Here is a 22,937-nt window from a genome sequence, read left to right as displayed (position 1 = left end):
GATGTAAGGGGCAGTGAGGAATTGTGAATGTAACAACAGCATCCTTGAATGAATTTCAAAGCACTTCATTTTATTTTTCTAAGTAGAGTAAAAGTAATAGTGAGCCTTTAAGGAAATGTCAAGAAAAAAGTTAGCTTTGTATAAAAGAAAATTTTACGAAGTATAAAAATTCTCTTAGTCAAATAATTCTTTGGGTTGGTGAGAGATATAAAGGTATGCATACTGTCAGTAGTGTACTGTCTGACAATGATATTGATTCTTTTTTCCCCCAGAGGCTGAAAGTCGTCAACAAGAAACACAAAAATTGGAAGAAAACAAAGAGAATGCACAAGACGTCATAATAAAGATTAGTAAAAAGGCTTTTTGGAGCTATGGTGAGAACAAATGTGGTTTTACTGCAGTGTTGATTCACATTCAGAAATCCTCAGTGAGAATGCCTAGAAAACTAGCAAATTAAAATAGTTTTAACATTGTATTAATGTATTTTTTAAAAATGTTTGATAATAAGTCATAGTAAAATAGAGCAATAGAATTTTAGGAATTTTTTCCCTTTAAAATGCTGGCTGATGTTTTGCTGTGTTTGACAGAATGAAAAATTCCCAGAGTAGAAAGGACTTGTCCTAAAGAAGAATCTAAAACTGCCTTTCAATTAAAATATTAACTTCTAAGGTGGCATTTTTAAGGTTTGACCCCTAAAAAAAAGTTCTGCTATATAGGTACTTTGAGAAGGTAGAAGAAAATCCTGATAGCTCATTTCTAAATCACTTCATTAATTATAACAACAAATACATAAACTTAGATTTTACTTTTTAACAAAGATATTGCATCTGCAAATAATTAAATCTGAGAAGAGATTAGAAAGGATATTTCTGGTAGACTTGAATAGCAGAAAGTTTAAATGAGTTAGGCAGAAGAAACTTATCACTTCCAGAGTAAAACCTGACAGTATCTCTGCCTCATTTCAGTTTGCCACAAGCTTTGTTTCTGACTCATGTTCTAATATTCTATTCTTTTCACAGGCCTCATCTTTCTTGGCTTCCTGGTTGTGACTTTTGTGCTAAGTTATGTTAATAGCTACTATTCATTTCCAGCCCAGCAAGTACCCCAAAATCCAGCTTTGGAGGCCTTCTTGGCTCAGTTCAGCCAGTTGAAGGATAAATTTCCAGGCCAGAGTTCCTTCTTGTGGCAGAGAGGACTTAAGTTTCTCCAGAAGCACCTCAATGCTTCAAATCCTACTGAGCCAGCCACAGTCATATTTACGGCAGCTCGAGAGGGGAGAGAGACCCTGAAGTGCCTGAGCCACCACGTTGCAGATGCCTATGCCTCTTCCCAGAAAGTCTCTGCCATTCAGATTGATGGGGCTGGAAGAACCTTGCAGGACAGTGACACAGTCAAGCTGTTGGTTGACATGGAACTGAGCTATGGATTTGGGAATGGCCAGAAGGCTGCCGTGGTACACAACTTTGAGTCCCTTCCTGCAGGCTCCACCTTGATCTTCTACAAGTATTGTGATCATGAGAACGCTGCCTTTAAAGATGTGGCCCTGTTTCTAACCGTTTTATTAGAGGAGGAAACATTAGAAGCAAGTGTAGGCCCCAGGGAAACTGAAGAAAAAGTGAGGGATTTACTCTGGGCCAAGTTTACCAACACAGACACTCCCAGCTCCTTCAACCACATGGACTCAGACAAACTGAGTGGGCTCTGGAGCCGCATTTCCCACCTGGTCCTGCCTGTCCAGCCAGTGAGGAACATAGAGGAACGGGGGTGCCTTTTTAAAAGCTAAGCTCAGAGTTGATTATAGAGGGCACAGGCTTATGAAAAAGATTAAAGGCCTTCCATTCCTGAGGAAGGAGGTTGATAAATGTGAAGAAATAGCCTGAAGAGCACAAATGAACTTTTACGTTAGAAAAAAAGTTTTCATTTTTTACTTTCTGTAAAATCTTTCTAATCATCTAAGTCTTGACAAAGCTAAAAATTGATGACTTTTTTCTTTGCCTTTACGAGCAAATCAGATTTGAAATATAGCATGGTATCTATAACTGAGGAATATTTTAAATTCCAAAATACAGCAACAAAATCATTGCACAGGAAGATACTCTTACTTCTCAGAGTGACTATAAAGTGATTTTTGTTTTCTTGAGTGAGACTCTAAAGAAACTTTTAGGTAGTGTTTGAAATCGGACAAAAGTAATTACAATTATGAAGCAATGATAAATTTTAGAAAACTTTTCAATCACACGTTAAGTATTTTTAAAACTCACTTTAATAATGTAATTGTGGGATTATATCCTATTTGCAGTTTTGAGTAGTATGAAAAAAGAAAATATAAATTTAAACCATCGAATACTTAACCTAAATACTTACTATATGTAAGGCACTGTGCTTTTTTCCCGTTAATGAGCTGAAGTAAGAGCAGCTGTACTCCAAAAATGTTCTGGGCCAGGTGTGGAGGCTCATGCCTGTAATCCTAGCACCTAGGGAGGCCAAGGCAGGAGGATTGCTTGGACTTTGATCATGATCCTGGAATGTTTCAATTAAGTTTTGGCTTCTCTGTTTCTATGATAAATATGTGTATATATATATTTTTTCTTAAGTCATGTGATTAAAGTATGGAAGGATTTTAGGAAACACTAAGAAGATATCAGGATCTTTATTGATATCTAAAAAGATTACAAAAACATGGGGAAGAATCTATTTGAAAATATCTGCCACAGGAAAAACACATGAATCTGTTCTAACCAAAGCCTTAAGTTGTGCTCAATTGAGTGTAGGGGCTTACCTGAAGGAACAATTTGCATTTGGGACGTTAACAAGATCTTACAGTCTATTTCAGAAAAGATCCAAACACAAAGCATAGTGAATGTACTAAATATCAATGTCAATCCAATATAAAATCTGAGGAAATTGAAGAAAAATCTACATACCGCATTTGTTTTTTTTCTGTATTTCTGGATCTTAGATGCTAGCATTAGATCACACAAAACCAATGGTGCCTTGTGGAACTGTTATGTTGGCCTGCTGACCTGTGCTACCTCAGATCTATAAAGGAACCAGTATGAAGTGCATGTATCTAATCTCTGTGAGTGACTCAGACCACAGTTGAAACAAAGATTTTTATTTTTCCTTCAGTTGAATATGATTTTTCATCATTTACTTTCAATATAATTTAGAAAAATAAAGTTCTAAAAGTCACAATTCCTTTTTTTAAACTGTTTAACCTTTTTAAAAACACTTTTCCTTCCATGTATAAGTGCAATCAACTAAGACTGTTTTCAGTTTTCTGTCCACTATTTCAAAAATAATTTTAAAAAGCAGTGTATTCTGTGTCTTTTTATGAAAAAAATTATTTTTAAAGCATAAACTATATATTTTATAAATGTACAAAGAATTCAAATCTAATATATTCTCTTAGGTTAATTTCTATTCGATTGTTTCTATTTTTTACATTTTTCCAGTTTTCAAATTTTCTTTTGTGTAGCTAGTAGTTTTTCATTATTGGAACAGGTAATTTGCTTACTTGACTTAGAAAATAATTTGTGGGCATACAATATTATAAATGATAACTAAACATCACCACTTAATTACTGTCACAGAACAACTTTCATTACATTATACATAAATATAAATGACTTCTTGAGTAACACCAGAATTGTAGAAGCAAATGGCAGAATCAGAAACTGTCTTTAGACTTGCTTTTTTCCCTTAGAGTAAATTTTAGGTTTTCTGTTTGGTTTCCAGGGATTGACAGAGAAGTTCCAGGGGGTTCATATTACTAAAGATAGTGATGCTAATTTGTTTCTGTTTCTATTTTTTAAATCAATCAATAAAGTAATACATTTCATTTGGAAGCGTCCAAGCTTATGGTAGTTAAGTAAGGCCTAGCATGCCTGTGACTCACCAACCTCTCAGCTAATGCATCGGCTAAATAGTGCTGGCCACTGAGATGATTTTGACTCTTTAAATAGCATTTAATTGTTTGATTTATGCTTTTATCTGTTGAAGACAGGAAACATAAAGAGCATTGATGTTAAAATGCAATAGATATGGCACATGAAAGTGAATCATTTAATGGGAATAAGGCTTGTCCATGCACAGTTTATTTGTAGAGAAATACTTTCAAATAGCAGCATGAAACTTTTAAACATGAAACCTTTTATTATTTGTTGTTAAACCAGTACATCTTTATAAAGACCTTAATATTTTATAAAAGCGGTTTTTATCTGTTTTTCAGGTTGAATATATGGTTAAAGGCTAATCTTCATTTTTATGTCTTCTTCACCAATCTGAGTATATTTCATTTTAAACTTTATTTGTTGAGAACTCATGGTGGTTTTGGTTTTTGTCCAAAATCAAGTACCTTGAACACTATCACTTGTTCAACGGTAAAATTGATGCTTATCTTTATGGGAAATGCTTGTTGTGAATAATATATTTGCAAAGATGATGTTACCAGTTACAGAAGACTAAAGTTAGATATTCATGTAAAATTTCTCCACGTGACTTTAAAATAAGCCTTATTTTTATTGATGTCAAGTTTTAAATACTAGGTTGCAAAATACCTAATGATGTGGGCCTAAATTTGCCTTATTCTGACTGCGGCTGGGCTGTTAAAACTCTTTTCCAACTAATATACTGCCCTGTAACTTCTGAATCTATACAGCAAAGTGCACTAGCCCAATTCAAATGGCCTGAGAACACAATCAGTATCCTCTAATCTGCAAAGACATAAATAATTTAGGCTTCAGTGCCTTTCCTTCTAGTATTACCTGCATTGTCTGTGTCAGCTTGCTTTGAAGTTTTCAAAAATCCATAAATTGGTTCTTGTATTAGGAAATGGTCTCCCACTTTTCCTCAATGAGGCTCATAAATTAAATTTGGAGTCCAGACTTAGGAAGCTGAGTGACATTGCAGTAGGCAGGTGTTCTGCTTGTCTCCCCTGCCCCACAGCACTCACAGCCTGCCTTCTCCCCCAGCCCAAACAAGGCCTCGACTTCCTGCCAACAGAAAGCTCCAGGCAGTTTCTCCTGATTCATCAGAGATCACATGAAATTTAAACCTGTTTGCCATCCCTCTCACAAAAGAAAGAAGTAGTACACTGCCTTTCAACCCCAACTGCATTTTGCTTGTTTGTACTTAAAAAAAATAAATGGGCTTTGCCAGTGTTAATGTCGGACTTCTTGGCATTCCATTTCTATGTAACTGTGATTGCTTTTGCATTTGTTTCTTAGGGATATTGAAGAATGTTCCTTATTCAGATTAGCTGTCTGGTTATTACCAAAATAAATCTTAATCTTTCTCAGCTGACTGATTCTTGATTAATGTTCCAAAAACAGCAAGTTTGTAGAAATGGGCATGTGGTCATTAATAGTGGGAAAGGAAACTGCTTTCATCTGGCAATTAGCTGAAGAGCTAAAGAATCCTGTGAGGGTTGGGTAGCATTCATGGCCATCCGTGAAGTAGTATAGTACTAGAATCTGCTGCAGTTCTCAGGTTGCATTCCTCGTGTGCTGTTCCAACTTAACAAGGCTTTCTTGGGTGGGGGAGCAAACACTGGGTAGTAGGTTGATCCCTGGGAATTGCTCACAACCTGGAATATGCTATTGTGAAGGCGTTTCTTAAAGGTGAGCATCCCTCATCTTGTGTGTTGGGAGCGGGGAGGCAGGGGTGTGTTAAGAATGTCTGTCTGAAAAGGTTGCCAAACCAGAAGCTCCTGAAAAGCAATAGTCCCTCACCCACCTTCTCCCAGCTTTCTGCCCCACTGTCTATACCCAACTAAAACCAAAGGACTTACTGACACATATTACTAAATATTTTCTACCAAATCTGAATTGAATTTTGAAAATCTTTAAGATTTATTTTTGCAGTTTAGAAAAATAGGAACTCACAGGAATTAGCATATCATAAAATACGAGCTTTCAGTGAAACGGGCTAAAGTCAAGTGTAAGATGAGCCTGAAGGTGAAGAACATAGGATTTCCTAATACTCATTCCAAATATCCACATTAGGTTAGCAGCAACCTGATTTTCTTAATGCATATAACTCACCACTAGAGGATGTTACATACTTCTCTGAATACCCGGGAACAGGCCTCAGTACTGATTCATAAGGAAGGGAATGACTGAATTACTTACTGTAGGAATTGTCATATTAAACAGGCTACAATAAAAATGGTATCAAATCTGAAGTTGCAATTTGGATCATGGAATGTTTGGTGCAGAAGCAGCTCCATCAAACTAAGCTAAGAAAAGATCTTAGCTACTTTAAGAAAAGGAAATGAATGGACAAATCCTGTTTTGTGTATGTGCAGGGCACTTATTACCAAGGAGCCCACCCACGTGGTATATGACTTTAGGGTCCACAGAAGGTCCCCATACACATATTAAAAGTGAGACATTTTAACTCATTTTGATCTATAACCTGATGCTTTTGAGGATCCGTAATTTTTTAATATACAAATCAATATTTCAGATGAACTATTAATTTAGTAATGCCATTTATCATATTACCTGAGATGCCATTTGAAGTTCTCACCAGGGGCTGGCACTCCTCTATAACTCCAAACACAACAATAAAATACTTCAAGGGAAAATTTAAAAGAACCAGGCTCAAAAAGAAGAGATGCATCTTTGAGGATCAGAAACAGAATAAAGACTCAAGGGCTGAAGCCATGGGCCTACTGGAACCTGCATTCAGAGGCTGCTGGGAGCTTGGAACTAGGAGTACTCAATGTCGGGTGCACAGGTTACATAAGCAATGCTGCTTGTTGGCAAGCCCTGCGATACTGGTGTTGCTATCCACAAATATTTAGTAATCACTTTGTCTCAAGCAGCCTTTTAAAAAACATCTTGTTTGCCTCGTAAAGAATGCTATGAGTCAGTTTCATAGTTTCTTATTTGTCACGTAGTTTGTCTTTGACAACTACTAAAGTCTGCTTAGTTTAGGTAGCCTTGCAATTATGTTATGGCTAGAAGAAGCTGGAAAATGTGTCTCAAATCTAAGAATTCATATCTGAGTTCTAACTTTTGTGATATAAAAATGCCAATTTCTTTTTAAAAAATTATTTATTTTATCCTCTATTTTGATCATAAACAGCAGCGTATTGACTAGTACTTACTAGTATTGAACTCTTTCCATATGCTATCTCCTTTAAACCTCACAATAATCTCTTGAGAAATGAGTTGTAGACAGCACAGGTGTGTCACGCAGACAGGAAGTGGGAGAGGCCAGCTGCGTGTTCAATGGCTGTTAGACTCCAAAGACTGTGGTGTTTTTGTTTTGTTTTGTTTTGTTTTTTGAGACAGGGGTCTTGCTATGTTGCCCAGGCTAGGCTTGAATTCCCGTCCTCAAGTGATCCTCCCATCTTGGCCTCCCATAGTGCTGGGATTATAGGTGTGAGCCACCGCACCTGGCCCAATTTTTTTCACACTCAAATATGAAAGATGAAAATAGAGTCTCTCTCTCCCACTCTCCCCTTCTCCCTCTCTCAATGGATTCTCTCTCTTTTCTTTTCCTCTTCCCCTCTGCCACCTCCCATCCCCCATCCCCCATCCCCCAGACTGGGAGATTTCCTTCTATTACGAGGAAGCAAGGAATGTTTATTTATCTTTGAAATCAATCAGTGAGGATCCTCACAGAGATAAATAACTGCCTGAGTTATGCCTTAACTGCTATAGTTTTCTGTGAAAGGAAGCCCATCTCTGCTGGATTGGATTATTTTGCAAATAATGTTGAGTAATAGAAGCTCCATGAAAATATTCATAGACTAAGAATATAAACACCCTCATACCAAAGCCACTGGTGGTCTTTAGTTCTTCTCCAAGCATTTTTAATTATCTAATTCTTTTGTTTCCTTTTTTGTTTTCTGTAGTCTGGGGTACGAGGCTACACATTCAATTCAGTACCTATTTGCCAAATGCCCACCGTGCGCCAAGAACTGAGTTGAACGTTGGATATCTCAATGACATAGGGGAGAACATGCTTCATATCGTTCAGGAGAATTATTTCCTTCCACCCCAAGGTTTGTAACCTTGAATAAGATCCTTCCTCTTCTATCTGTGGGGACTATGACAAGAATGTATGTTTGGCAGAATGTCCTTTTTGCTGACAATAGGGTACCCATAAACAATATGCTGTCCAAAGCCTCACATCAGATCAACGTTCTGAGGCTTAACAGTAGTGTGCTTTGAGGGGGACACAGGAGAAGTAACAATAGAAGTGCATTAGAAACCATTGACCTTACCAGCCCCTCCAGGTCACTCATCACAGCAGATGACAATGCCCCCAGCTGTGATCTGGGGCTGGTTGTCCCCTGACAGGTTTTCATGCGCAGCACCGACGTACAAAATGCAGAAGGAAAATGCCAGCACGCCTCTGATACACCTACGGTTTAAAGCAGACGCCTCCGGTAGGAGAAGTGCCCTACGAAAGAAGCACAGCTGTGCGTTGTAATCTGAAATTCGCTCTAGTTTCATATTCTTAACATATTAAAAAATAGAGTGAGAACTGGCTTCTTTGCTGTGAGGTGATGCTGAAAAATGACAGTGGCCAGTGAGCTGTGGCTGTCTGGGAGGTGAAGGTGGTCCCGTTAAGCGGCCCCCGCTGGGTGATCCTCCGCGCCACGGCTGCCCGTCCTTAGCTGCCCTGCGAGGATGTCAGATCCCACCTTCTCCTCCTCCTCAACGCTGCCTCGGGCTGGCGGTGACCCGGCCTCACGGCTGAAACTGAGAGAATGCCGTGGCAGGGCTTTGGCTCTGCCTGCCACGTGGGGTGCAGCCGCGGTGCGCGTGACCACAGTGGGCTGCAGTGGATAGGGCCCCTGTAAACATGCTTTCTTGTGGACTCACAGAGATGTAGGAAGTCCTGCATCTTCCATCTGCTTCTTATCCACCCTGTAGCCACTCCTAGGTCTCCTCTTTGCATCCTTGCCTGACTCCAATGTCTAAGAAACTAACACAGAATTATAACCCCTTTTTAAGTGCCTTCTGCCTAAGTATTTTCTGTAGCTCAGTCCTTATCGTCCCTTTTACAGAGATGTGGCAGGGGTCTGAGTTTTCTGAGGGAATGAGGACAAACGCAAAGCCCTTTCTCTTGAAACTTCACAGCGATTGACTCCACAGTAGTTGCCAAGCACCAGCCGGCCGGGCTCTGCCAGGGCTGGCTTTGCACTGCAATGAACACCTTGCATTCCAGGGATGCCTGATTATCCTCAAAACTGGACACATTTTTTCCTGTCAGATGGTTTCTGTGGTCCTACTTTTGAGGTGGGGTGGACGTGATGACCTCTGATGGTCCTAGCTCTAGGACTCTGTGACCCTAACAGCTGGGATCAAGTTTTAGCATCATCTTCTTTCTTCTCTTGTCTCTTGGATTCACATTATCTCTTTCCACCTTCTCAAGACTGTAGCCTTTCCCCTAGCACGTCCTCTGCATACCTGCACACATCTCTGGTTGAATTTCCGTCTGTCTTCACCAACTACAACTGCTTTGATCATGGTTCTCTGCCCCTCCCCTAGTGAACTAGGACCCATCCGTAGTAATTTCACTCTTTTCTCTCTAACTTGAGCAAAAAGTGTGGTGGGAGAGAAATGCTGTTGCTTATATCAGCTTCCCAAAGTAATGATGCCATCTCTGGCAGGCAGATGAACCCACCTGGTATCTGACCCCTGGCCAGTCTCAGAACATGTGACTCCACCTCCTGCCTTCAGCCTCCACTGTGTTTATTTTAGTCCAGGGCAAGTAAATACTTGGGAGGGTTTAGTATCTTACCTGTGAAAATGTGATAATTTTCTACACTGGAGTTCAATAAATTCTAACATTCATTAACCTTGAGGGCAGGGGTGGTATTTTCATTTTCATTTCTCTAACACCTATCACAATGTCTGATACCTAGTGTAGGTCCCCGGCAAATGTTAGCTAAATGCGCAGTTTTGCCTCTAATGGCAATTTTTCAGAATCCATGCATGGACTGGCCTTGCTGCACATTTCGGCTGAGGAGCACTTTGGTTCACTGTTAGAATAATGGTTGGATCTGATGGGTCAAAGCAGTGTACTGGAGGAAACCACTGGGCTCATGCAGGGAATGATGGTTTTGGGCCACTTTATAAATAACTTTATGCAACACACAGATTTCTGACAGTTACATGTGAGTTGAATTTCTGGAAACCAAGTTGGTTTAACTTTACTCAAATGTTCTAACTTCATTTGATTGGACTTGGATAACCAATAGATTCCTGACATTTGGCTTTAAGTTTCTTTGCTTAGAGGTCTCTAAGTCAAGAAGATATATAATAAAAAGGGGCATGAAATAGTAAAATGAAATAATTGAAAAGATCATATAACCTAAAATCATTTTATGACTACATTTTCTTACAGATGGAGAAACTAAGGGGCTAAGGGACTATCTAAGGCCACAGATTGTGGTGCAGGCCTGAGACCACAGCCTGGATCCTGAGCCCTAGGCCAGGCTCTTGCCGCTGTGGAGAAACAGAACGAGTCAAATGGAGAAGCTCAGTATGTATAAGAATCCACTGGGAACTGTCCTGTGATGTGGAAAATTGCTATTTGCCTTCATGTGTGGCTTCACCAGCATTCTAGACTTGTTTCACAGAGCACACTCCCTTCCCTCTGCTTTCGGGTGCCTGGTGTAGTTTGGGTGTTTGGCCCCTCCAAGTCTCAAGTTGAAATTCGATGGCGGTGTTGGAGGTGGGCCCTGCTAGGCCGTGTCTGGGGCATGGGGGTGGGTAATGAGTGAGTTCTCACCTATTAGTTCTCCTGAAATCTGGTTGTTAAAAAGAGCCTGGCACCTTTACCCGAGCTCCACCCCCATTCCCTCTCTCACCATGTGACACTCCTGCTTCCCCTTTGCTTTCCACAATGATTGGAAGCTTCCCGAGGTCCTCACCAGAAGCAGATGCTGGTGCCACGGCTCTTGTACAGCCTGCAGAACCGTGAGCCAAATAAACCTCTTTCTTCGCGGGCCGTGAAGGGGCAGAGGGAGGCCCTCACTCTGGTGTTCGCCTGGACCTTCCGCCCACTTGATGCTCAAGTCCGTTGGGCTCCTTTCCTCCGGCTCAATCCTCCTCTGCCTGCAGCCTCCCAAGGTTCCAGCAGCTAAACAGCACCCGAGCGCCAGCCGGTTCCAGCACTGCCATGTCCGCAGCGGCCGGGAAGCGCCGCAGGCCCAGGGCGCCAGTGGGGCGAGAAGCGGGCCAGGCAGGCGGGGCGGAGCCAGAGCGGGCGGGACCCGCAGCTGGGAGGGGAGGGCTTGGTCTTGGGGGTCTCCTCCGCTGGTTGGGCTGGGAACATTCTAGATCCTGGCCGCAGGCTGCACACCTGCTTGCATGTTCCCCATGCTCCTGCTCAAGGGCAGAGCTACAGGTGCTCCTGCTCGACCAGGAGGCTGAGCGTCCTTGGCGTGCTTACTCCGGAAAGCCACGGCCTTGCGGCCCTGCCGGCCACTCGGCGCCACGGTCAGCGGATAGTGGCCTCTCCGCCCAGGTCGGTCTATGACTCCTGAGAAACCTGCACCTGAAAAAATGCCAGCCTTGACCTCCAGAGGAGGCCAGTGGCTCTAGAATCTTCCCTTTTCACGGCTAGACATGGAAGCAGGGTGGTGGGCCCATTTTGGATGAGCTGATTTGGGGAGCTTCATTCTGGAAGAGTTCCTTAAGTCAGTAGTCCCCAACGTTTTTGGCACCAGGGACCAGTTTCATGGAAGACAATTTTCCCATGGACTAGGGTAAAGGGGCTGGAGCTCTGTGGCCTGGTTCCTAACAGGCCACAGGCTGATACTGGTCCTCAGCCCGGAAGGTTGGGGACCGCAGCTTTAAATGACCAGCTAGTTTTGTTAGGGTTTGTCCCGAATGCTGAATAAATCCCCAAAGGGAGGGAGCCCAGAGAAGCAGTGAGAGAGAAACTGAACACTCAGTGGAGCTTTGGCTGTTCGGCTCTCTGTCTCCAGCCCACAGCTCCGCAGCTCTCTGAGCGGCCTAGGTGCGGCTCCCCAGCTGGCAGCCTGGGGCCCAGGAAAGCCCTCGGAATTACCCACTTTGTTGCAAATGGACTGTGGAATCACTTTCTCCAGGAATTCAGACTACAATATTATTAAATCTCTACCATCATCAAGTGCTTGGGTGTAAATGCATCGGCAGTATTTCATCTTCTTAAATGTAACCTAATGCCACTTAAAAGACACACTTCAAGGGATATTCTTTAAGGGACATTCTGTTCTCCCTGAACTTAACTCTTTCCTTGTCCTCCCTTGTATTTATTGTATTGTTGTGATTCTTCCTTCTCCTCAACACGCCTGCTTATTTTAGAGTATTAAAAATGGCCCAATCTACCTCATACCCATTAGGATGGCTTCTATCAGAAAAACAGAAACTAACGGGTTTGGGGAAGATGTGGAGTAACGAAAACCCTTGTGCACTGTTGGCGGGGATGTAAAATGGTGCAGATGCTGTGGGAAATAGGATGGCAGTTCCTTAAAAAGTTAAAAATAGAGGCCGGGTGCGGTGGCTCATGCCTGTAATCCTAGCACTCTGGGAGGCCAAGGCGGGCGGATCGTTTGAGCTCAGGAGTTCAAGACCAGCCTGAGCAAGAGCGAGACCCCGTCTCTACTAAAAATAGAAAGAAATTAGCTGGACAACTAAAAATATACATAAAAAAAAATTAGCCGGGCATGGTGGCACATGCCTGTAGTCCCAGCTACTCGGGATGCTAAGGCAGGAGGATCGCTTGAGCCCAGGAGTTTGAGGTTGCTGTGAGCTAGGCTGATGCCATGGCACTCTAGCCAGGGCAACAGAGGGAGACTCTGTCTCAAACGAAAAAAAAAAAGTTAAAAATAAAATTACCATATGGTCCAGCAAGTCCACTGCTGGGTACATACCCAAAAGAATGGAAATCAGAGTCTCCAAGAGATATTTGTGTACCTATGTGCATAGCAGCATCATTCACAGTAGCTGAAACGTGGAAGCAGCCCAAGTGTCCATCAGCAGGTGAATGGATAAGCAGAACGTGGTATAAACATACAGTGGAATATTATGCCACCTTGAACGGCAGGAAATTCTGACATGTGATGAAACAAGATGAACCTTGAGGACATTATGTTAAGTCAAATAAGCAGTCACACAAGACAAATACTTATATGAGGCACCTACAGTATTCAAATTCATAGAGACAAAGTAAAACGGTGGTTGCCAGGAGCTGGGGGGAAGCGGGAATCGGGAGTTGGTGTTTAAGGGGTACAGTTTCAGTTTGGGAAGATGAAAAGTGTTCTGGAGATGGATGGTGGTGATGGTTGAACAGCAATATGAAAATACTTAATGCCCTGAATTGTCCACTTAAAAATGGTTAAGATGATAAATATGTTAGGTGTATTTTATCACAATAAAAAAATTGACAAAAAAGCCCTGCAGCCTAATGAAAGACAGAAGTGAATCTTCCTTTAGCAGACGTGGGGCTGAGCTGCTGCAGTGGTAAATGCAGCCTCAGGAGCACTTTGTCTACAAAGGAAGATAAAGGACATACCAAATGCCAGCAGCCCAACTAGAGTGCCTCAGGGAGGGAGACAGAGGATGTTTTGCTAATCCAGAAAAGGGAACAATTACTTCCAGGGGTGGGAGTTTGAGACCACCTAGCTTATTTATTTATTTTCGTAGAGACAGGATCTTGCTATGTTACCAACACTGGTCTTGAATTCCTGGCCTCAAGCGATCCTCCTGCCTCAGCCTCCCAAAATGCTGGGGTTACAGACATGTGCCTCCAACAGAAAACAATTTTCATTAGGCTTTTCATGTGTATCTTTCTGGGTTTTTTTTTTTTTTTTTATGTCAGGAGGTTTTTATCTTATAACTTTCATCTTATTTAAAATTCTCAATTCTTAATTTTTCTCCTTTAGGCTCCTCCTCATTCACTGTCACCAGCTCATGACTCCTCCTCAGATGGGGACATTAGAGGACTGGGTGGGGTGGGAGGGAGACAGAGTCAAGAGAAGTGGTGGTGGGGGGCTGGCCAGACCCTCAGTATCCAGGGGCCTGGGGTTTGGAGTCTTCTGATCCTTCTGGAGCCCTTCAGGGAAGGAGTTCAGAGGACGCTGTGAGGGAGTCCGGCCTCTACCTTAATTTCAAAATGTCTCGTCAGACTCAGAGCATAACCCCTCTCAGGGGATAGAGTGGTCCTTTGTTAGTTTTAGGAATAAAACTCATTTTCTAGGGGTTCCTGTGTATACACATCAAATTTTATGACTTTTCCCTTATTTTTTTTTTTTTTGAGACAGAGTCTCGCTTTGTTGCCCAGGCTAGAGTGCCATGGCATCAGCCTAGCTCACAGCAACCTCAAACTCCTGGGCTCAAACGATCCTCCTGCCTCAGCCTTCTGAGTATCTGGGACTACAGGCATGCGCCACCATGCCCCACTAGTTTTTTCTATATATTTTCAGTTGGCCAGCTAATTTCTTTCTATTTTTAATAGAGGCGGGGTCTTGCTCTTGCTCAGGCTGGTCTCAAACTCCTGACCTCGAGCAATCCTCCTGCCTTGGCCTCCCAGAGTGCAGGGATTACAGGCGTGAGCCACTGTGCCTGGCCGATTTTTCTCTTATTAATCTGCTTTATTGTGAGTTGATTTTTTTCCAGCGAAACTTCTGAGGACAGGGTTCCTCTATCCCTCTGTCCCGGATTCTGTCCCTGGGAAGAGGTAGACCCCCTCCCTGGGGCTTGAGCTATGTCCTCCTTAACTACACTATCATTGTGGGTAACAGCAGCAACCGTTCATCTGAGAAGGCCTCTGCCTGTGCTTGGGCCCATATGTTTGGGTGAAGAGCTCAGAGGACTTTGTGAGAGGGTCAGGCCTCTGTTAAACTCCAGTTGTTTAATTAGATCCAGAGCAAAAACTCTCATGGGCAAAGTGTCAAGGCACATACTTACAGGTTTTATTTCTTCCCATCTAAAAAGCACCTTTTACTCTGCTTAAGAAAAGGGAGAAGAGGAAAAAGCAAAGGTATTATGAGCTGCTGTACTGGAAGCCCCGTTCCCCTGGTACCCACAGCAGGGCACAGGAGAGATGAAGGCAGATGTGTGCAGGTGGTTGGTGGCGGTGGGTGGGCTGTCCAAATCTTGCTGGCCACCCCGCTCCAAGGGTGCAAGAGAGGTGGTTTGAGGCTCTTTTATAGAACTGGCAGAATTAGGCCTACAGGGTCTCATGTCCCATATTTCAGTTGCCTCGCTCGTACCAGTCAAGCTGCCTTAACTCGCCTCGAAGTGGAAATAAGTCTGTGGACATGACATTCCCCAGATGCCTGGACTTACGTAGGAAACTTCCCTAAATCACACAGTAAGTAATGTGACAAAACGAGTACAGATGGTCCCCAACTTATAGTAGTTCAACTTACAATATTTTGACTTTACAGTGATGCAAAAGTGATACGTATTTAGAAATCACACTTCAGGTACCCGTACAAGCATTCTGTTTCTCACTCTCAGGACAATACTCAATAAGTTACATGAGATAGCCAATACTTTATTATAAAATACGCTTTGTGTTAGATGATTTTGCCCAACTGTAGGCTAAGTGTTCTGAGCACGTTTAAGGTAGGTGAGGCATATTAAATGCCTTTTCGACTTACGATAATTTCAACTCATTACAGGTTTATTGGGACTTAACCTCACGGTAAATTGAGAAGCATCTATATTTGTGACATGAACAAGGACACAGCAGGGTTGCAGAGTTGGCTTACCCATTTTGTAAGCTGAGCAGAGAAAGAACCTTGATTTTGCTTCTCAGGGAGTTTATATCTGTTGGATCTAAGTGATCATATGGCTATTGGTCAGGGAATAGAGCCCCCTGTGACCCACAGGTTAGGCTTTATAGCTGTGCCATCGTTTGTCTTCCTTTTCCCTGGAGCCTGGGAGGAGGATTCAGGGTAGAGGGAAGGCGGGTCCCATAGAGCCAGTACTGGCAGGAGTGACAGGCGTGTGGCAGGTCCAGTCCCTGGGGTGGTTCTCCTTTGGTTTCCTAACCCTGGGAGATGCATATGGTGTTCTGCATGAGTGCTTTTCCTTCCCTCCTTGCTGCACGTCTGGGCACCCTCCCTCCTGCCCTTCCTCCCCCTCTCACCTCCCCAGTGCCTCCTGGAGTACCTGCCCACTCCTGGTAGCAGGAAAGTCAGAGTGTGCAGCAGGTTCTGTGTGAAGCCCAGGGGAGCCAGGGATGAACAAGCAGAGGAATCAGGCTCAGGGGAAGGGCTGGAGGTTTTCTGGTCCCTTCTGAACTACCTTTGAAACCCAAGCCTTGAACTTGGAAGTCCAGGAAACAAGAAGCAGAGCCAAGCTGAGCTGAGCTCTTGAGTTGGATTATGAATATTCTCCTTCATTCATTCACTTAACTGGGCAAATGTGGGGCAAAAATGCAGTCCTAGGCTGGGGGGAGCATTGGTTCCTCAGAGTCACAGGCAGAGTTATTGGGAAGGAGGAGTTCCAAATGAAGTGAGAGGCGCTAGTGAGCAGGAGGTGGCCCTGGCAATGCCTGGCTTGGGCAGGGACAGGTGACAAGGGGGCGGGGCTCGGCAAGAGTGGAGGTGTGTGGGGGGTGGAGGTGGGGACAGGGGATGGATCCGGCAGGACCTTCCACCCTGACTCCCATGGGGCCCTGCTGCCTCCATAACTCAGATTCAGTCGTCTATAAACCCTACCAATGACGGTGGCCACCATGTGTGCCAGGCCTCAGCTTGCTTAATTTTCACAATGGAATAAGGTGGGCATTAGGATTATAATTTTACAGATGAGGAAACTGAGACACTGAGAGGTCCCCAAAGCTGCCCAAAGTCACACAGTAAGTGCTGGAGCCAGGATTCGAACTGAAGTCTGCTTTGAAATCCCACGCTCTAACCCCCACAGCCAGATTGCTGTGTCTGCTGGGGCTGGCCCACAGGGAGAAAAGAGGTGCCAGCTTTGTGACCCAGAGGCTTCTCCTTCTGTCCTCATGCTGTCCCCAGCACAATGCCAGCTGTGTGCAGGGTGCTATGTGCTGGGCTGAAGGATGGGGTAGCCCACAAGTGCCCTGAGGCATGCTGTATGGGCGCCCAGAAACCTGAGGTGCACGCAGGTACCACTTGCCTCTCCACTGAGGGAGATGATGGGCATGGAGGAATGGTGGCCATTGGGATCAGAGACAAAGGTGGACGGAGGGAGCAGACAGGGAGAGGAAGGGAGGAGCAGCTTGAACCAAACTGAGGAGGGCAGGTGAGGTGCTGGCCGTCCTTGTCACTGTTGCCTGGGCAATGCCTGGGTCAGTGCCTGAGGTACAGGAGTGTGGGCCGTGTCCTTTCAGAGCAGAGCTGGAGGGGACTCCTGGTTGTACTCTTTCTTTCTGCTGTGCTGTCCTGGAAGTCTCAGATGTTTATGGTCTGGTGACCATCCCCTAGAAGTAATCAGTGGCCTCTGAGCAGCTCTTGCAAACTTGAGTGTAGAAAACTGGATGAGAAGTTTTTATGGTGTAAGAAGCTTCTCCTTGAAGTCCCTACAGAAACCCCAGGGACAGGGTTTGGGGACCTGGGTTGGATGATATGCTCACAGCGTTGGTGGTGTCCAGGGGCAGAGCCCTGTTGGTCAGAGAGCCCCATGGGTATCGGGACGATGGCCTCCCCCTTGACTGCTGCTTCTGGGGCTGGGGGAGGGCAAGGGCTGCCAGGGAGAGGAGCTGGCGGAGGCTGTGGGCCTGCACTGCGCCCAGGCCAAGCAGGTGCGCTGGGTGCTGGGCGAAGGGCTGGAGGTGGGGGCGGGGAGGCAGTGTAGCAATGAGAGTTGCCTCGGGGGCCCAGTTTCTGTTCCCAGAAGACACCTGTGGTGCCGGAGCTGTGGCCGCTGCTCCCGGGGCTGAGGCTGAAGCTGCGCTCCCACTGGCACTAAGGGAGACCACTGCGGGCTCAGGCCAGGCTGCCTGCTGCCTTCCCAGGCAGGGCCCGCTGTGGCCCTGAGGTGGGGAGAGAGCACGAGAGTGTGTGCGTCTCCTCTCATGCGCACGCACGCACGCACGCACCACGCACGCAGGCACTCACTTCCTGACTCTCCCCACCACACACAAAGCTACTTCCTGGTTCTCCAGCCCCCGCTCCACACTCCTGCTGTCCCAGCTCCCTCCTCTTCCCCGCCTTTCCCCAGGACAAAGGGCTGGCTGTGTGACACTCTGAGTGTCCAGAGAGTTAGCCTGACCTAGGGCTATGCAGGTGGGGAAAAGTGCAGGCCCAGAAGGTAAGGGAGCCTGTCCCGGCAGGGCCACTTCCCCTCAGCGGGCAGCAGCAGATACACTTCAAACCTCCTTTCCCAACAAACAACACATCTTCCCAGGGAGTGAACTCCGTCTGAGGCAATGGGGGTGCCGGCAACAAGGTGGAGGGATTCGTTAACACGCAGGCAGGAGAGGAGACGAAGCTGGCAGATTTTGGTGTTGGGAACGAATGTTCTGGGTGTTGAAAAGGAGTATTTTCTCTCAAACCCATGCCCAACTGCCTCCTCCCCAGGTGAAGAATGAAGGCTCCTGTGGGATTTGTATTTCAAATTCTTCATTTATTTTGACATTGACTTGGTTGCCACTCCAAGTTAGCAAAGATGCAAGACAAGAAATCTGTAGCGGGAGTAGTGTGTGTGGGGTGGGGGGGTGCGGGGAGATGGAGGAAGATGGCGCAGAGAACAGAGTGACCCCTGCCCTCTTTCTCTTCCTAGATAGGGTGCAGTTGGAAACACGTACAAATGGTTTCCCATAGTACAGACACCACAGCTGGAATGGACAGTGCGGCTGAACGGGCAGCTTCCTTTTCCACAGCGCAGGCGCTGCAGCTGCAGCCAGGCGGGCAGTGGTCCTGAGGCTGGCCGGGAGCCCATGCCCTGAGTAAGGCGGGCTGCACAGGGAACAGCTCCGGCCCACAGTCTCTCCAACGCCCTCTGATTTTGATTTGTGGGCTGGCAGCATTCAGAGGAAACAGGATTGCATAGGATGCTTTGTACTCCGGGACTCTTGATAGATCAGGGGCAAGAAGCAGGTGATTGATAGTTAACTGGGTTGTCTCGATTAAATCAGGACAGGTACGATGACATTGACACAGCTGCTGTGGGATTCTAGGGGAGCAAGGCACTGGGGCTGGTTTGTCAGGAAGTGGGAGCACTGCCAGGCCCAGCAGCCCATTGGGGGTCGGGGGTCACACTTGGCCCAGTGAGGGCCGGTGGTGGGCTGGGGTATGTTAAAGCTGCACTGGGAGGCAGATCTCGTGACCCGCCGCCCCCCCACCCTTAGAGCTGCTTCCTGGTGCAAGAGAAGTGGTGCCATTTGAGGTCACTCAGTGGGAAGATCAGATGAACATGTTTGCTTTTTCACTGACAGTTAAAATTGTTTTGTTGCTACTCTTGTGTTTTATTGTGGTCTTTCATCCCTCAACAAGCATCCTCGCACACAGAGTCAGACAGCTGGCAGGTACATCCAGCCCCTGCCAGGACTAGGGCAGGAGGGAGCAACCAGGCTGGCGTATCTCTTAGGAAGTCCTCGCTTTGTGGAGCACTAAAGGCCCTTAGAGTCCATCTGGGCAAACCTCGCTTCCTTGGAGAAAATGAAGTGTCAGAGAAGATAAGTGACTGGTCCTAGAGCTAGTGAGTGACTAAAATGTGACTAGAGCCCAGGTTGTCTGCTTCTCAACCCAGGGTACTTTAATTCCAGATCGAGATGCAAAATGACAAGTTGAACAGAGTTATGCAAAAGGTGTCCAATCCCTTTCCCATCCCCTCTCCCTCACTGCACTCTGCCCTTTGTCAAATGCAAAAATCAAGATTTCAGCAGAGGGGCCAGCCCTTTCCCTGCTTCTCCCCCTGTAGCATTCAGTGACTCAGGAGTGGGTGGGGTTAGCTATGCCCTGGGAGGAGAGGGGCAGCTCCTGTAGAGGCAACTGGAAAACTCATCAGGCAAACTTACTCAACAAGCATAAGGCCACTGCCGAGTTCTAATTGGGGAGTGGGAGTTGGACATGGGGTCAGAGTGAGACAGCAATACGTGGCCATCACCAGGAGGCTGGAGAGCAGGGTGGCCAAGGAAAGGCAGCGAGCATGGAATCCAGTGGCTGAGTCACATCCCTCCAATCCTCAGGATTGGGGGCTGTTGCTCCTGGTGGGACAATGAGGTCCTGCTCTATGGTGTCATGGGTGGAGGCCCAAGTAGAACACCAGCCTCTAGAGGAGCTTAAGTGGCTTTAGCTGCTGTAGCATCACCCCATGAAGAGCCCACGCTCCTGTTTACCAGCCAGCTGGTTACCATGGCCTTTGCCATGCTGATCACCTTTTGTTCATGCTGTCTGCAGGTCAGACTTTTCTTTCTAGATGGTACATCTGAGACCCTTCCACTCTGCAGCTCCTGAAGGTGTCTGCTGCATGAACACACCCTCCCAGGCCTGCATCCATGCACACTGCTCAGCGTGGTGGACCAGGGCCCAGCGACCATCACTGAGATCTCCTCTAAGCTACTAGGACTCTAGCAACAAAACTTGAAAAAGTTTCTCCAGCAGGGGGCAGCTGGTTCCTAAGGCAGAGAAAGGATTTTTAGGAAGATAAGGTTAGACAGTCACTTTTTGGAGCAGTCTCCACAAATAACCTCAGGCCATGGCCTTTAAAGTCAACTCAAGGCATTCCATGAGGAAAAGGGCAGATGGAGATGTGGTACATTCAGGAATCAATGTCCTTATGAGACCAGCTATGGTGCAGCAGTGTCTATGGGAACCCAAGTACAAAACTAGATTGTGAATTAGCTCTGGGATTCGTTTTAGCAAGTGAATCCTGAAGAAGTCCCTTTACCATGCCTTCCCTTCTCTTCTCAAATTCTGGAATGTCTTAGTTCTCACTTCTCCTCTTCCCCTTTGTCCCTCTTTCTTCTGGGCATGGACACTTCAGCTCCCAAGGACTCTGGAAGCCTCCAGAGCCTGTGCTTAGCTTTCCCTGGTGCTCCTTGTCCCAGCCCAGCACAGGCAGGGGCTTGGGGGCGCTGCAACAGGCTGTGGTCGTGCCAGGTCGTGCTGGGCTGCCAAGGCATATCCCAGCCGAGAAACTGGCAAGGCTGCAGACTCACTGTATCAGGCCCCCCTGACCCGGCCACGGGCTTGGAGCCAGGCCTGTCCTGATTGTCAATGCACTGAAAATCTTGAGTCCTGGTGAGCCCTCCACTGTGGAGCAAGAAAAGCCAAAGAAGCAGAGGCGACCCCTGTGGGGCTGTTGGAGGGGCCACCCACTGCCCCCTTCCCCCTGCAGGGGCAGCAGCGTGGTGTGTGTGTGGTCGGAGGTGGAAGGGGTTACACGTCTGTACTAATAGCCCTTGGATTGGTGAAGGCCTCACGTCTGGAGCCTGGCCAGGTCACCGGGTAACTCTGGGGTGTTGCCAATTTGAGGGATGGGGGACCCCCATCTTTGTAGTATGTAGGGGCAAAGGAGAGCCTCTCGCCTCCACCCCCGTTGGGCACCATGTCAGCCGTCCGTATGTAAAAGGGGGAGCTGTATGGGGAGCAGCTGGTGCAGTGGCTCCCTGCCACCCCACACGGCTGGCTGCAGGGCTCGCCAGTGAGAGGCGCCAGGCTGCCTCTGCTGTCCAGTGCTTGGGAGCTGCAGGCATTGCAGCTGGGGCCTCTGGGATGTGCGGGGAGGTCGTGCTCCTGCTGCTCCTCCTCCTCATCTGCATCCTCAGATCCGCTCTTCTTACAGCAGTAGTACTGGGGGAAGGGGAGAGGGATGCTTGAGAGAGGCCCGGTGCTTCTGTGTACACACAGGCACCCACACCCCTGCTCCACCGAGTCCCTGGGGTGGAGCCCTTTGTTGGTGCTGGGGATAAAGCTGAACAGCCGAGGCCCACGTTCTACAAGTACACGTTCCTAGCCTTGCAAGGCCCACATTTCCTTCCCTTGCCCTTCCCTCTACTCCTCCGTGTGTTAACCAGGCTGCAGCTGAGAGGCGAGAGGCGGGAGGTGGAGAGGGAGGGATGTGCACATCATGTTGAGGACAGGGCTGGGGCTGCTGGCAGTGGCTCTCAGGGTCTCCTAGGATGGTGTTTGTCCCACCACTCCTGGAGTCCCAGATGCACAGGAGACACAACACGATGACCCAGTATGTTGCCAGCATGTTCCCTCTAGGTGCCCTGAAGGGTGCAGGGTGCGGGGGTGCACAGCCCCCTCTGACTGGCCCCAACTCCCAGCCTCCCTGACTCAGGCCTCCCACGTTCTGTGGCTTTGAGCCCTGTCTGCCCCAAAGTGGGTCTCCGGTTTTTGCCTCCTTAAACAAGAGCATGGTTTGCTGCTGGCCCCGCAGCTGTGGCTGCAGGCCCAGGGCACTGACCTGGAGCCTACAGTAGCACAGGACGGCGATGATGCAGAGGAGGATCACCGTAGCCAGGATTCCGCCGGTGATCACGACCGTTCCCGCTGTCATCCGCCCGACGCCCCATCAAACTCTGCAAAGATGTGTGTGGAGGGGTGAGGACCAGCTGTGGCTTCCCCCTGGGCTGGGTTGGGGGAGCCTTCCTGGAACTCCCCGCTAGGCTGGAGGCAGGGGACCTGAGAGCAGCAGGGGCAGGGAACTCCCGGGTGGCACTGAGCACTCCCTGGCACATCTCACTGAATCTTCACAACCACCTTTCAGGACAGTTATTAATTGTCCCTGCTGTGCATCTGATGAACTGGGGCTGAGATTAACTGGCTGGGATTCCACCCAGCCTGGTTCATCCCAAAGGCTGCACTCTTTGTCGCTGCCCTAAGGGGCACACACACCAATGGTCCCTGAGCCCTTGGCTGGAGGGGGCAGGGCCCCAATCTCAAAAGTTCCACTTGGTTCTGCCCTGGCTCAAACCCTCACTTCTTTTGGGGATGTCTCTCCTCTCCTTCAAACTCTCCTGGAAGACAAGGGCAAGGTGAGCCCCAAGGCAGCTCC

The 22,937-nt window shown here is 46.8% G+C and overlaps 2 protein-coding genes across 5 annotated transcripts in view; one reads left to right on the top strand and one right to left on the bottom strand.

Moving 5' to 3' along the window:
- Positions 1-3,270, top strand: part of TOR1AIP2 (torsin 1A interacting protein 2) — a 28,890-nt gene extending 25,620 nt beyond the window's left edge. For all 4 annotated transcript variants that reach the window (XM_069480279.1, XM_069480278.1, XM_069480276.1 and 1 more), the window contains 2 exons: positions 273-374; positions 1,020-3,270. In XM_069480279.1, the coding sequence (XP_069336380.1) occupies positions 273-374; positions 1,020-1,783 (866 nt within the window). In that variant the 3' untranslated portion in view covers positions 1,784-3,270. The remainder of the gene's footprint in view (positions 1-272; positions 375-1,019) is intronic.
- An 18,043-nt stretch (positions 3,271-21,313) lies between these two features.
- LOC138389801 (protein FAM163A) lies at positions 21,314-22,439 on the bottom strand. The gene is made up of 2 exons (XM_069478405.1): positions 22,347-22,439; positions 21,314-21,727 (listed from the first exon to the last, which is right to left on the bottom strand). The coding sequence occupies exons 1-2, from the start codon at positions 22,437-22,439 to the stop codon at positions 21,314-21,316; spliced, it is 507 nt and encodes a 168-aa protein (XP_069334506.1).
- Between the last annotated feature and the right edge of the window lie 498 nt (positions 22,440-22,937).

Source organism: Eulemur rufifrons, chromosome 8, assembly GCF_041146395.1.
Source record: "Eulemur rufifrons isolate Redbay chromosome 8, OSU_ERuf_1, whole genome shotgun sequence".
Taxonomy (NCBI): Eukaryota; Metazoa; Chordata; class Mammalia; order Primates; family Lemuridae; genus Eulemur; species Eulemur rufifrons.
Note: the sequence above shows the minus strand (reverse complement) of the source record. Positions and strands in the feature narration are given on the sequence as shown.

Coding starts and splice junctions, on each gene's coding strand:
- LOC138389801 (XM_069478405.1), bottom strand. CDS start 22,439: ATGACAGCGGGAACGGTCGTGATCACCGGCGGAATCCTGGCTACGGTG. Junction 21,728..22,346: donor TGTGCTACTGTAGGCTCCAG/GTCAGTGCCCTG, acceptor CCCTTCCCCCAG/TACTACTGCTGTAAGAAGAG.